Here is a 13778-nt window from a genome sequence, read left to right on the forward strand (position 1 = left end):
GATGAAATGGAAAGCTGTGTTTGAAACAATGCTACCTATCAAATGCACGCTTTCCAACCCAGAATCTTGGTTGTGTTTATTGAGACAAATAGGGGTTTGCAGAGCCGGTCAGTTGGGGGTTTGTGAGCCAGGATTGGGGGCCGGACAGGGAGGCTGTTGATTTTGCGATGACGGACTTTCAGATTCATTATCGCTCAGTGTTTCATCCGACCGGTATGGAAGCTCTCAGGGGTGACGAGAGGGGGAAGGAGGGACCTCTTACTTTCTGAGCGCTACCACGCAGCAAGAGTCCCTCTCTGCGGAGTGATGTTGCTGTATCAACCATCACCCACCAAGCGTGGTTAGAAGGTGTCTTGATATTCTGCTCTGGATTCACCTTTGGGTCAGAGGGTGTGCAGAGTCTTGGGGACACAGCTTGGAGATGGTTATGCGGGCATCCTGTGGGTGGTGGAGTCAGCACTGGCCAGCGGTCAGCAGGCCCCTGTTACTCTGAATTACCCCCCAGGGCTCGGAGCTGGGAGGCTGGTCCCTGGGACGCTGGACCCACGATGGCATCGACATCAACAACAACTTCCCCGACTTAAACACACTGCTCTGGGAGGCAGAGGACCGCCAGAACACCCCGAGGAAAGTCCCCAACCACCACATTGCTGTCCCCGAGTGGTTTCTGTCCGAGAACGCCACGGTAAGCAAACCACCCGTACGTAGTCTGCAGGGCTGTGGAAGGCCGGTGTGAAGGCCCACTGGCACCTGCAGAGGACCGAGACAAAACCATTGCTGCTTTATAAGTTTTCTCCAACAGTAGGGACATGTGCTAGATAATAAAGTAACTTCCAAGTTGATATTTGAGGAGATTCTTTATAAAAATCATGTAGTTCCATTCCTGTGGAAGAGTACAGTGCTTTTAAAAAAATCCCCAATTTGCACATTTGCAACTATCATTATACCCCCGCCTATGGCAGTTCTGCTGTGAAATTGTCCTTAGTCCTCCTGGATAGCTGGAGATACCTTATTTTTATTTTTATAACTCCCCATGGGTTTATTACATGGGATGCCTCTTTGGAAGGAAAAACGCAATTGGGTGAGAAATGTTCCCCCCAAATTCCTTAGGGCTCGTTTCACAAAGAGTATGTCGTACAAGAAATAATTTTCGCAGAATTTCGCAACCTTTCATTGCCTTCTTTACCCATGGTATTTGCCCCTGGTCTTTGAATGTCTCTGTGAGTCAGGGTGAGGTTCAGCAGCGACAGCAGAAAAAAGAAACAGTGGCTGCACGAGGTAGAAGTTTATTTCTCTTTTCACATAAAAGGACTGGTGGCGGAAGGTATGTGGCTGGCCAGGTAGAAGGCCCACGGTCATCAGGAACCAGGGACTCACCCAACTTTCTGCCACCACCTCATTAGCAGGTGACTTTCATCCCCAAAGTCATAATCCAAAGTAGCAGTGGGTGCTCCAGCTGTCTTGTCTGTGAAGAGAGGGAAGAGGCGGGGTTAAAAAGAAGCCCTCCTCTCAGATAGTGAAGAGGCATTCCTGGAATTCCAACCTAATACTCCTGCTTTAATCTCATTGGCCAGAATTTAGTCAAAAGATATTGGCCACTGCAGGGAAGGGTGGGAAATGGTACATTTTAGGCAAGCACATTGCCAGCTCACTTCAATGATTTCCAGTGTTTATTTTTCATTATGGATTTTATTCTACTGGAATTACCTTCATAGGGATCAATAACTGATGACAAGTATCTGAATCAGAGGTCAGTATGTGACTGTATCAAGCTTCCCAACTTCAGTTTCTAACGTAGCCAGTGCCCTTCCTTCCCTTCCCCCTACCTTCTGCTCCCCCTACAAGGTTATTGAAGTAAATGCCAGGCGCAATATCATTTCATTGGTAAATACTTACTATCTCTAGAAGCTGGGGCTCTCTTTTAAAACTGGAAATTATTACCATTGTCATCTACAAATAAATTATGTCTTAATGTTATAAAATATCTAGCCAGTCTCTACATTTCGTTATTGTCATTCTGTCTCTCTCAGCTCATTTAAAGCAGGATCTAAATAAAGCCCATTCATTTTGATGGGTTTATAATCTTTTAAGTCTCATTTAAGTGACAGAGTTCTCCTGTATCACTTTCTTTTTCCCTTGCAATTTTGTTGTTGTTGACCTGTAACAGCGAGGTTATAAACGGCTGCACTGTCTTGTACCATTTCCCCTTGTCTGGGCGCAGCTAATTGTATTGTTGTGAGGTCATGTAACATATTCCTCTGTGCCTTGTAAATGGGCAGTGAATTCAGACCAGACTAGACTCATTAGAACAGGGGCTGGCAAGCGCCAGCCCACAGGCCACACCCCCAGGTCTGCTTTTGTAAACAGTGACTTATAGGAACCCCGCCTGCTTCGTGCATCTGCGCATTGTCTATGGTGCTTCCCTGCAGAGTTGAGTCCTCAAGATGGGGACTGTACGGCCTGCACAGTCTAAAAAGCGTACGGACTGCCTGGTCCTTTACAGAAACAGTCTGGACGAGGGGCTTGGCTGACTCAGGGTTAATACAGTTGAGGCCGTGCTGTTCCATCAGGAGACGCAGCGTGCGGGCCGTGTTTCCGTCTGGGCTCTCGGAGCGGCGTGAAGTCAGCACTCTCATTCCACCCTCCCCTCTGTGCCAGTAACTGCAATATTCCCACGAAAGGAAACTTCCCTGGATTTCTCTTTTGTAAATCCATTATTTCCACAAAGCCCATGTCATTCAGGACAGGTTTTGACATTCAAAATTTTGCTGAGATTCTTCCGTGAAATTATTGCCTTTTCAACCTTGCCCCTGTTTGGAAAGCTAGGTAAAGGAAGCAGGTTTCTTCTTATTTGATTCCTTAAAGCGTGTTTCATTTGGGATGTTCACAGGTGGCGGTGGAGACCAGGGCCGTCATAGCCTGGATGGAAAAAATCCCCTTCGTGCTGGGCGGCAACCTGCAGGGGGGCGAGCTGGTGGTGGCGTACCCCTACGACATGGTGCGGTCCCTGTGGAAGACGCAGGAGCACACGCCCACCCCGGATGACCACGTGTTCCGCTGGCTGGCCTACTCCTACGCCTCAACGCACCGCCTCATGACCAACGCCAGGAGGAGGGTGTGCCACACGGAAGACTTCCAGGAGGACGGGACTGTCAACGGGGCTTCCTGGCACACTGTGGCTGGAAGTAAGTCTCTGATTATCTGCTGTCATCGTGGGGCCAGATGATGATGGACCACAGGGACAGGGAGGGACTCGTGGGCCGCCTCCTCCTAACCCTACTGTCAGCGTTATTAGAATACTAGCTCCCCACAGTTACCCCCTGAAAGGTCCTGGCCCTCTGCGGAACCTCCCCTTTCATCCTTACTGGTCTTCGAGGGGGCATGGCTGGTTCCTGTTTTAGGAATAACTAGGGCTTGGTCGCTGGAAGGGACCTGCCCCAGCGAGAAAGGGGCAGAGCTGGGGTCTCTTGGGCTCCGGGGTCTGCTCTTCACCACTGAACATTGCAGATTTTATAGGGCCAGAGGTGGGTAAATGTGTACTCGGGAATATCTGACCAAAAAGCAAACCCAGCAAAGGTGCAGGGAGCAGGTTGGAGCTGTTCCCATTGTGGAGGACGTCCCGTGCTGCAGCCTGCAGAGTGGGCCAGAAAGGATCCCATGCTCAGGTGTGAAGTGGCTCTGAGCCCAACAGGTGGGGAAGACTGCTTCACAGATCTCCTGTCCGCTGGAGGTCAGCAGGCTGGCCTCCCTGCCGTACCATGGCACGTGGTGGGAGCCCGGCTGAGTGCCGTGAGGGGGATACCCGGTGCTGCTGCCGGTCCACACAGGACCCTAGGCTTCCCACAGAGATTCCTGGTCCGAGTTTCAGGACAGGCGCTTGCACCTGGCCCGGGGCTCCCCACTGAGGACGGATAAGGATGTCACACTCCCTGAGGTCCCTCTCTATGGGAATGGCATGACCCCAAGCCTATTGTTCGTTGCTCATTTCCTTGACTTGGTGAGGGTTGGTCAAGCCACTGATGCGTTTGAAAAATATCCCGTGTCAGATAGGCCTGGATTCGAATTCTGAGTCTTCAGTTGGACGCTGTGTGGCCCTGGGCAAGTTTCTTCACCTCTCTGGACCCCCATATCTTTCGTTTGTAAAACGGGCATGGTGACAATGGTGACCCCTCTAGGACTATTGTGAGGACTGTAGGTGAGAGGCGTGCATCTGTTCCGTGTCTGGCTTGTTGGAGACGCCCGGTTGTGGTGAGTTCCCACCTCATGAAACCCGTGAACCCTCTTTCAGGAGCGTATCCAGGTTCTCTCTTTCACCGTACCAGCGAACGTGAACATTTTTTGCTGGAGACTCGGCCTTCGCGTACCTTTCAGGTGTGCTTCCACCCTCAGGAAAAGGAGAATAAAAAGTAGCAGAAATATGTGTCTCCGTGGCATTTTAAAACATGAAGGCTCGCCATTTTGGGTGGCTACCTACCAAGCAGAGGCATTTAATTGATCTCTGTCGTGGTTCTGCTCTGTACAAAATTTAAAAAAAAAAATGCAAATCCCTATCTATCAAGAAAATTTCCTAGTGGTCAAAAAGCCTTCTTGCTTTTCCATTCTAGTCCCCCAAACCTGCAATAATCTTTGCGGGAAATGTGTGTTTATTTTTCTGGCCACTGTGACGAATTCGGCGAAGGCACAGTTGCATTCCTTAGTGTCCGGTCCATGGTAATGTTTTGAACAGTTGGCTGCCACACAGTTACATCGGCGGCATTTAATTTTTTTTTCTATCAATTATATTTTCCCTTATTTCAGGGCCTTTTGTGGCAGAGCCATGTGGCAGCTCCAGCCTCTTTAATCATTCTCCTGGTGGTGTGATGAAGCCTGCAGATTCATTTCTTTGTGGATTAATGAAATGTGATTTCTCATTTCCTCGCCTCCCCCTCCACCTCTCTGCTCAGGTCTCGCCCACTCATTAGCACGGTGCTGATGAGCGTTAGTTCATGGAGAGCGGGGCTCTGTGCGCTTCCAAATGTACATCGTTCGTGCCGTGTGCTTTTGAACTCAAAGGCCACGTGAGGCCCTCTTTTTTCCTGCACCCTCCCCTGCAGTGAAGGCTGGTGTCCTGATGGTGTTGGGCACCCTGAGTGGACTCTGGGCTCCATGTGGGAGCTCGTGACGAGAGCAGGGTTCTGGGCCAGGAGAGAACACAGGGAGTGTCTCGCTATCCCTAGGCAAGACGGATGGCTCGGGAAGAACTGTCTGAGTCACACCCCAGTATCTTGCCTGCCTATGCTGCTGGCAAGCCTCCTGGTATCATCTTTGACCCCAGAGTCACGGTTCAGCTGAGTGAGTGGACCTGGCCTTTGGACCAACCTTCTGCAACCATACCAGGCCCCTGCGGAGGATTTTCTGTGAACTTGACACCATCCCACACTTACTCCACAGCTCTCGTGTCCTTGTCTGTCACACGTGTTGTGGCTGATGACATGTGAATGGGGGTTTGAATCTGGAATCGATAGAGAGAGGGACCATATGTTTTGTATCATTTTGCCTGTGACTTTACAGATTAGGCAGCAGATTGATACAGAATTGCTCTTGACGTCCAAAGTCATGCTTCTTAATCACACGTTCACACCGAGCGATGCGTCACTTAGCATTATGGTGAGCCAAGTGAGGAGGAAGCGAAGACAGGACCGAGACCGGTCAGGTCACAGGAGGACCTGCTCTTTTTCTCCAACAACACGGAGAAACACAGCCCACCCACTCTGCGTTCTGCACCCGTGACCCTCCGAGCTCCCCAGAGGCACTTTGGCTGGGTGAGCTTCCAGGTGACCATGCAGAATGTCACTACACCGAGTCCTTGTCAATCGCCCCACTCTCCCAAAACAAAAATGTTGGGAGAAGAGCTACTGGGACTCTACGCCAGCCAACATTCATTCATCCTTTTCCCAAGTGTGGGGTATGGTAGTGGGTTGACTGGCAGCCCTCCAAAATATATGTTTACCTCCTGATCTCCAGAACATATGCATGTGACCTTATTTGGAAAACTGGCCTTTTGCAGGTATAATTAATTTAATGATCTCATGATGAGGTCTTTCTGGGTCACCTGGATGGGCCCTAGAATCACTGACAAATGTCCTTATACACAACAGAAGAGGAGAAAACACAGACACAGAGGAGAGGGTCGTGTGAGGACATGTGAGGACAGAGGCAGAGACTGGAGCCACGCAGCTAGAAGCTTAGGCACGCCAGGGGCCCCAGACACTGGAAATGGCAGGAAGGGTCTTCCCCTAGAGCCTCTGGAGGGGCCACAGCCCTGATAACACCTTGACCTCAGATTTCTGGTCTGTGGAACTACGGAAAGATCACATCCTATTGTTTTAAGTCCCCCAGTTTGTGGTCACTGGTGACAGCAGCCCTAGGAGATGAATGCAGGGACCAGTTCTGTGTCAGGCTGGGTCCTTCACACCCTGCGGTGGTCATGTGAGGATGCGCAGGGCTGGCCCGTGTTGGGACCTAGTGGCGGGTGCCTTGGTCCTGCAGCCCCTTCCCAGCCCGCCACAGCACATCTGGCTTCCAGCCCTGCCTCTCGCCCTTTTCAGACACACAATCTGGATGCATTTCTTACCTGTTCTCTCCCTTGATTTTCTTATTTGTAAAATTGTGCTACGCTGCCTGCCTCTCTGCCGATTTGTGGAGGAGGTTCAGTGACCTAAGATTTAGTGGAGAAGGTGTGGAGGGCTAGGTCCTGGCTTACGCATGGTGCTCAGGTAGCGCTGGTCTGCACAGCTGCCTTTATGAGTTAGGATAGGAAACTGTTACAAAGTGGTGGCTGAGAGCTGCATCATTACAGAGATAAATTTCATTAAATCCTAAAAATCCTTACTGTTAGTTAATGCATGATGCCCTTATTGTAAAAGTAGTGTTAAACTGAGTTTAATGAAATAAGAGGATTTTATCTGAAAAGCACTAACTTCTGTTCTCCTTTGGTCCAAGATGCTTGTGTAGGTGCCTGTCTCCCCATAAAGCGTTCTGGCTGCACCCTCTCCCCATCTCGACACCCCCGACCTGGCCCGGACACTTGCTCTAATTAACTTTTTGTCTGTAGTGGGTACTCGACACCTCCTTGTTCAAATGACATCTTCCGAATCATGTTCTTGCGTGTCCCTGCTGTCCTTCCAGTGCCACTTGGAGCCTGGTTCAGTTACGTCTTGTCTGGTTGGCTTGCAGGTCTCAACGATTTCAGCTACCTTCACACAAACTGCTTCGAGCTGTCCATCTACGTGGGCTGTGACAAATTCCCGCACGAGAGCCAGCTGCCAGAGGAATGGGAGAACAATCGAGAGTCCTTAATCGTGTTCATGGAGCAGGTATGGCGTGGGCCCAGACTGCAATGGGGGGGTAGCTAAGGAATGAGGCCCTTTAGGTGGCTGAAAGTGAGAGATCAAATTGGTGTGGCCACGGTCCTGGGCCACCCTCATCCTGGGCCAACCACTCCAGTGGGGGAAGGGACCCATCTCTGTTTGCACTTGCTTGGACTCAACCAAGTGAGCTCTAAGTCAGAATCGATCACTCCCACTGGTTCATGGCGGGTGAGAGTAGCCAGGGGTTTTCAGATACTACCCTGTGGGGAGGGAGGTGACATGTCCGGGCTCCTGGTATTAGTCAGCTAGGGCTGCATAACAAAATGGACAGGCTGGGGGCCTAAACAACAGAAATTACAGTTCTGGAGGCTACGAGTCCAAGATTAAGGGGCCTGCAGGCTGGTCTCCCTCTGAGGCCTCTCTCCTCGGCTTGCAGCTGGCCACCTTGCAGCTGGCATGTCATCTGGGATTGTCACATTTTGCTACAGCGGGGAAACTGAGGCACGAGGTCCGGAGTTGCTGTGTTCTGTCACATGGCTAATCGGGACGGGCCCTGTAGACCCAGCTGTTGTTTGCAGGAAAGTCTGGCTCTCCTCTCCTGTCTGACCCTTGTCTGTTTATAACATTAAGTCCCTACAGTACAGGAAAATGCAAATAAATTGTGAGCGTAAAAATGCTATTTTTAGTGGATTTTTTTAAATTGAACTATCTCAGATCCTAATATTTTTTAAACCTCTGAGATATTTCCCCTTCCATGGAAGACTTCTGGTGCAGGGACCCAAAAGGGATCCAGAAGTGTACACAGCAAGCCCACACAGCACCAGGGAGCTCTCGAGCTCGGCGTGGCCTCCTGGGCGTTCCTGGTGGCACTGGGCTGGTGTTCATTGTTCTCACTGGGCGGGTAGGGTGGGGTGCGTTGGTGAGCTTACCTGGTGTCTCGTCGTGTGTGCCGAGCAGGTTCATCGTGGCATCAAAGGCGTGGTAAGGGATTTACACGGAAGAGGAATCCCAGATGCTGTCATCTCCGTAGAAGGCATCAGCCATGACATCCGAACAGGTAGCTGCATGTGTGTGCAAACTTTCTCAGTAGGAAACACCCATTTTCCGGAAGTGTTTGAATGAATGAATGGACATTACAGGCTGCTTCCAAGAGCGCACACTGAATGGGCCAGCCAGTGCAGGCCCCCTTCCCGTCCCCCATGCTTCTCCTCCTGGAGGGGAAGAGGGGCCTTTCCCCCCAAACTGTTCACCTGTGTTAACTGACCCTGTCCTCCCAACCAGTCACCCCATTTGACCTTTGAGGAAGCGGAGAGCCTGGGGCATCAGGATGGACTGAGGCTGGAATTCAGACCTGGCCATGTGTCCCTCCATGCCAGGCTGCCTGCCCACGTGCCTGGTATAAAGGCCAACTGCTATGACAATGGGTGGAATGTACCTGAGATGCCACAAAGTGGTCAACTGCTGTGTGACACCCCGCATCACGGTTTTTCCATGTAGTTGCCTCTTTCTTCGCTGGACCATGTTCTCACGCAGTACAGCATGGCATTAGGCACATAGTAACCCCCCCGGGCATTCATTCATTCATTCATTCATCCAGCCAGCAAATGTGATAGTGAACTCTCAGTGGACCAGCTACCTGAGAGGTGATGGCAGCCCTCATGAATGAAAGAGGCTATTTGATCTGCTCTGCATAGGACTGTATTTTAAACTTTGCTAATGAACCCCTTTAAAAGAGTGATTCATAAAAGAGCCTGGAACATTCCTTGGGCTATTAGTGCCTTGTACGCACTGTGAGAAAACATGAGGGTCTTAAATCGAGTGAGAGATAAAAAGGCCCCGGGGCCCCCGGAGCCTGCGGAGAGTACTTTGCCTGATGAGCTCTGAATTTCAAGCCCCTGTAATCAAGGAGACAGTTTTGATGAGCTAATGGGAGTTGCATCTCCCTCTGCCTTCATTTCCCCCATAAATAACTTCCCAGTGCGTTCTCACGTCACTGAATTCCGTACTTTACACACGACGCTTTCCTGTATTCATCTCGCCATCTTTCTGTGCTCAGCGTCGGCGCTGCATTTGCCTTGGTTTCTGTCTGATGCTTATGTGATCCGACAAGTTTTATTTCAGGAGGGATTTTGTGGAAAATAAATAGGAGTATTAAATGGAATTCTACAGAGAAAGAAACCAGTAAGAATGCTTTCCAAACACACGTACATAGGTCAGCCAAGTACCAGGCTCAGATGCCATGTGACTGCCCTTTGCTTGGTGGACACTAACCTGACCTGCTATCGAATGGACATTCGGTGGGGCCTGGGTTGGCCCTTCCGGCCACTAGTGTCAATGGCACCTGCTGTGTGCTGGCCGCCCCTGCAGCTCCACAGCCTGTGCACCCCCAAGCAGACCTGATCGCTCAGTGGGGCGTTACCCCACAGTAGTTGAGACTGAAGATGTCCAGCTTCTTGTGTTCATAAGACATTTTGATTTATGTTCTCGTATTTGTCTTCTTCCCACTCAATGGAACGGGCATTAATGGAGGATGTGCCATGGGGAAAATACACTGTTAGATGCAGAAGAAAAAGAGGGAGGTGCCCACTCCCTAACGCAGGGCCAGCGCAGGAAGACAAGGATGCACGGTCCAGCACCAGGACATGTGACGTGAGAAGGGCTGGCTCCCTCAGTGTCCCCAGGAGCTGTACGGGCCCAGAGAGACGTCTCCAAAGGGGGAACTGTATTGTGAAGCACAGGCCGCCTGGCACAAGACGAAGGCTTCTTGATGGGCTCTTACCTTCTGAAAAGCCACGAAATGGCATTAGATTTAGTGGGGAACCATGCATTTTTCACTAAAGGAAGGCACAGAGCACAGAAAGACCAGGGCGCCCTACCTAGGTGGTGCTCCTGGGCTCTCACACTGAGCCCGTTTACCAGAGAGCAGACTCTGTGAACCGGTGACAAACTGCTAATGGACGTATTTCATTTTCCTTAACATCCTGAGGTCTTGTGAGCTCACGACATCCCGTGGGCGGTCTCTGGTGACTCAGGATTGTAACGTGAACTCAAACACGATGCCTCAAAGCAATAGCTACGTCTGTGTGGGGGGCCTGTATTCACACACACGTACGCAGTTCCCTTCCGTGCCTTAGAGGACGTCAGGGCTGACATAACGCTTCCTCAGATCCCGCCCTTTCTCTCCTCACCTGGCACTGGAGCTCACACCGGGCGGGACATTCAGATCGTCCTGAGAGAGACAGCCAGACCTGCCGCTGGAAGACGCGCTAGTTACTACCGTGTGACCTTGTGCAGGACACCATACCTCCCGGGCATCAGATTGCTCCTGTAGGAAAGGGTCCCTCATACCACCCACATCAGAGTTTCGCTTGGAGGGTCAGCGGGTCAGTGTGGGCCTCTCCGTGTGCTGCGCACTCTGTGGGGGCTGCTGCATCTCCTGTCCATCTCACAGACTTTTTAATGCCAGGGGTCTGTGTTCTCAGCAGGCTGGGGGCTCCTGGCAAGGAGTAGCCTTGGCCTAGACCCCCGCTTTATGCAAAAAGGACCTAACCTAGAGCCACGGATGGATACAGATCCCATTAGGTGCTTGCTGGGTAACTGACCGGTGGTGTAACTGGGGGTGGGACGCAGTGGGCGGGGGGTCAGCTGTGCAGCTCCAAGTCTCTCTTGGACCCAGGACATGGAAAAAGCCGTGGAATGAGGTACATATACCAGGGCTTCCTCCCAGGTCATTGGCTCTTGTCCCATGTCATCCTTCCCTTCCTTTTTCAGAAGTGAGGAGCCCCACCCCTAAATTGCTACTCTATATTTATAGCTATGCTAAGGAGAGCCCAAAAGCCACGCACTGACGGTGTTTCAGGATGGCAGTTTGTAGTGAGGGCATACCACTTGGAAGCTCAAGTTCACAATGAATGGCACATACTGTCACGGCGGATGGAGTGTTAGTGATTATTTCTCCATCTCTGCTCATGTGTATTAACACTGTGGGGAGTCTGCACCCCCACACCCTGCCTGTTAAAACCATTAAGGGGGCTTCCAAAGAGGAAAGCATCTTGGCTTCCAAAGTGCATTAAAAATTTGCGTCCACAGGGGCTTGGCTCCCACACAGACTGCCTCTGAGTCTGTCTCTGGTCTTGAAATAACAGGGCTGCTAGTGTCTGCATTGGGCCAGAACTGCTCCGAACTCCTCTGCCTTCTCTTCACAGCCAACGATGGGGATTACTGGCGCCTCCTGAACCCCGGGGAGTATGTGGTCACAGCCAAGGCAGAGGGCTTCACCTCGTCCACCAAGAACTGCATGGTCGGCTATGACATGGGTGCCACACAGTGCAACTTCACGCTCAGCAAAACCAACCTGGCCAGGATCCGAGAGATCATGGAGAAGTTCGGGAAGCAGCCCGTCAGCCTGCCAGCCCGGCAGCTGAAGCTGCGGGGGCGGAAGAGACGGCAGCGAGGGTGACCTCCCAACACTTGAGCCACGTCCAGACCCCAGCAGATTGAACCGCCCCAGTCATAGCTCCATAGAGGACGCCCTCCCTGTTGTTCGCTCGGGAATCCCAGAAGGCCTGGGAGAATGTGTGCACTGCAAGTCTGGTCCCCAGGGGAGGGCTGAAGGCTTGGGGTCTTGTCTTTTCTTTGTTCCCATGTATCCAGATAACTTGGGCAGAGCAGCAGAGAAAGGCTGGTAGGAGTGAGCAAATTGGGCAAGTCAAGCAGAATCAGAGAGAGAGAGAAGAGCTTGCCTGCTCAGGGGCTCCTGGCTGTGCAGGAGGGGATTCCGGTGCTTCCCCTGTTCGCGTGACAGCAGATTCCCTGTGCATCTGCCACGTGCGTGGCTGAACTTGCTGCATTCCTGGGGTCCTGCTGTCCCCTGTGTCACCCTTCAAGATGCTCATGGGCCTTCTAAGAGAATGCATCTTCTCTGGCCCCAGGACATCCCAAGCTGCTGAGAATCAGTTGTACAGCTGTTGACAATAGAGGCATTACCAAGTGAGCATCAGGCAGGCGACCTCTTCAGTCCATTTATTTCCTTTTCAACAAAGGAATGACATGCTCACAGAAGGGGAGAATGGCTGAAATAATTCAAGAGTGATGGTTGGGCAGCAGGCATGCCTGGGGGCTGGTTGCATGCATACTGGGTTTACAGAGAACCCCCCAATTTCCTGCTGGTCCAGTAGCCCTGGGGGCTCCTTGGGTGGTACCAGCAGGAGGTGCCAGCCTCCTAAGGAACCACATCTATAGTCCGGCTCCCCTGTGAGCTGCTAGGACGTGGAAAGAGACGGCAGGCTGACGTGCGACCCTCTCTCTGCCCCAGACGCTCCTCCTCCCACGGAAGCAAGCTCTCCTAAACTGCCTGGCGTCGCGACAGCAGGCACTTCCCACGTATGGAATACCAGGCCTTCCAGATCACACTGAATGTGATGACAAGCTCTTAGAACTAATATCTGCGGAGCGTCGGTCGGTTCAGGGGGGGTTACCGAATGGCCATGCGAGAAAATTTGTGTCACTTTTTATTACTGTTGCCGCCTCACTGACCTGGGAAGAATGAGAAAAATAAAGAAAGCAAATGGTAAGATGCTTGTGGCGTGTGGTTCTCCTGGGTAGCCTTGCCATCACACCCAGCGGGACTGGCTGGGAGGCCGTAGAGACAGGTTCCCCACAGCCTGATTCTGCGGCTGAGCTGACCCCAGGAGGCCGTCTGTCCCCTGCCACTTAAACACAGTCCCCAGTTTGCCACCAAGGCGCAAGGAGCCCAGGGAAAATTAGAGAAAAGAAGTCAGAGTGGCAGGTAGGGTCATGCGGTGCCTCCTGGGTGTACAGACGAGAACGACAGGTCCTGAGAGCGGAGGGGCGCCTCCCAGATCAGTGAGTCCTAGGACGCAACCAGGTTTTCTCTTGCAGGCCAACTCTGATTTATCGGTAGTAGTTGCTTGGAGTTCTGTGTTAAGAAGGATTCTGAGGCAGGGTCCTGGCTCGGAGGGAAGGAATGCTGCAACCTGTCAGCTATGTGTGCTTTGGGGATAGGAAGGGGTGACAGCGGGGATGCTTCAAGTTTCTGTCCTTGAACTAGTTCGACTCCCCTGGATTTAGACATAGGAACACAGAGAGAGGCCCACGGAGGGGCACAGAGTGGCCAAAGTTGTGTTGCCCTCTGCGGCCGGGGTGGGATGTGCGGGGTAACACTCCGTTAACTGCCTTTCTGGAAACCCTACCTGGTCCTGGAGCAGCCCTGAGGTCTGGGCCTCTGGGCCTGAGTTTCTTCATGGCAGACCACGCCCCCAGGCTCTGACAGCAGCCTGAGGAGCCACCGCTACATTTCAGAAACCAGAGGACAAAAGATGGGAACCCTCATTTGATCAGCTTGTCTGGGGACACTGTTAAGCGATGGGCTGATGAAATGTGTGGAAAACCCTGAAGAAGCTCGCGGAG

The 13778-nt window shown here is 51.8% G+C and overlaps 1 protein-coding gene across 1 annotated transcript in view; it reads left to right on the top strand.

The window, feature by feature from the left end:
- CPXM2 (carboxypeptidase X, M14 family member 2) overlaps positions 1-12907 on the top strand; it is an 81802-nt gene extending 68895 nt beyond the window's left edge. The window contains exons 10-14 of the mRNA XM_053923335.1: positions 506-685; positions 2891-3185; positions 7216-7355; positions 8307-8406; positions 11555-12907. Of these exons, the coding sequence (XP_053779310.1) occupies positions 506-685; positions 2891-3185; positions 7216-7355; positions 8307-8406; positions 11555-11808 (969 nt within the window). The 3' untranslated portion in view covers positions 11809-12907. The remainder of the gene's footprint in view (positions 1-505; positions 686-2890; positions 3186-7215; positions 7356-8306; positions 8407-11554) is intronic.
- Positions 12908-13778: the final 871 nt, after the last annotated feature.

The sequence above is a fragment of the Desmodus rotundus genome, chromosome 4 (genome assembly GCF_022682495.2).
Source record: "Desmodus rotundus isolate HL8 chromosome 4, HLdesRot8A.1, whole genome shotgun sequence".
NCBI classification, from domain to species: Eukaryota; Metazoa; Chordata; class Mammalia; order Chiroptera; family Phyllostomidae; genus Desmodus; species Desmodus rotundus.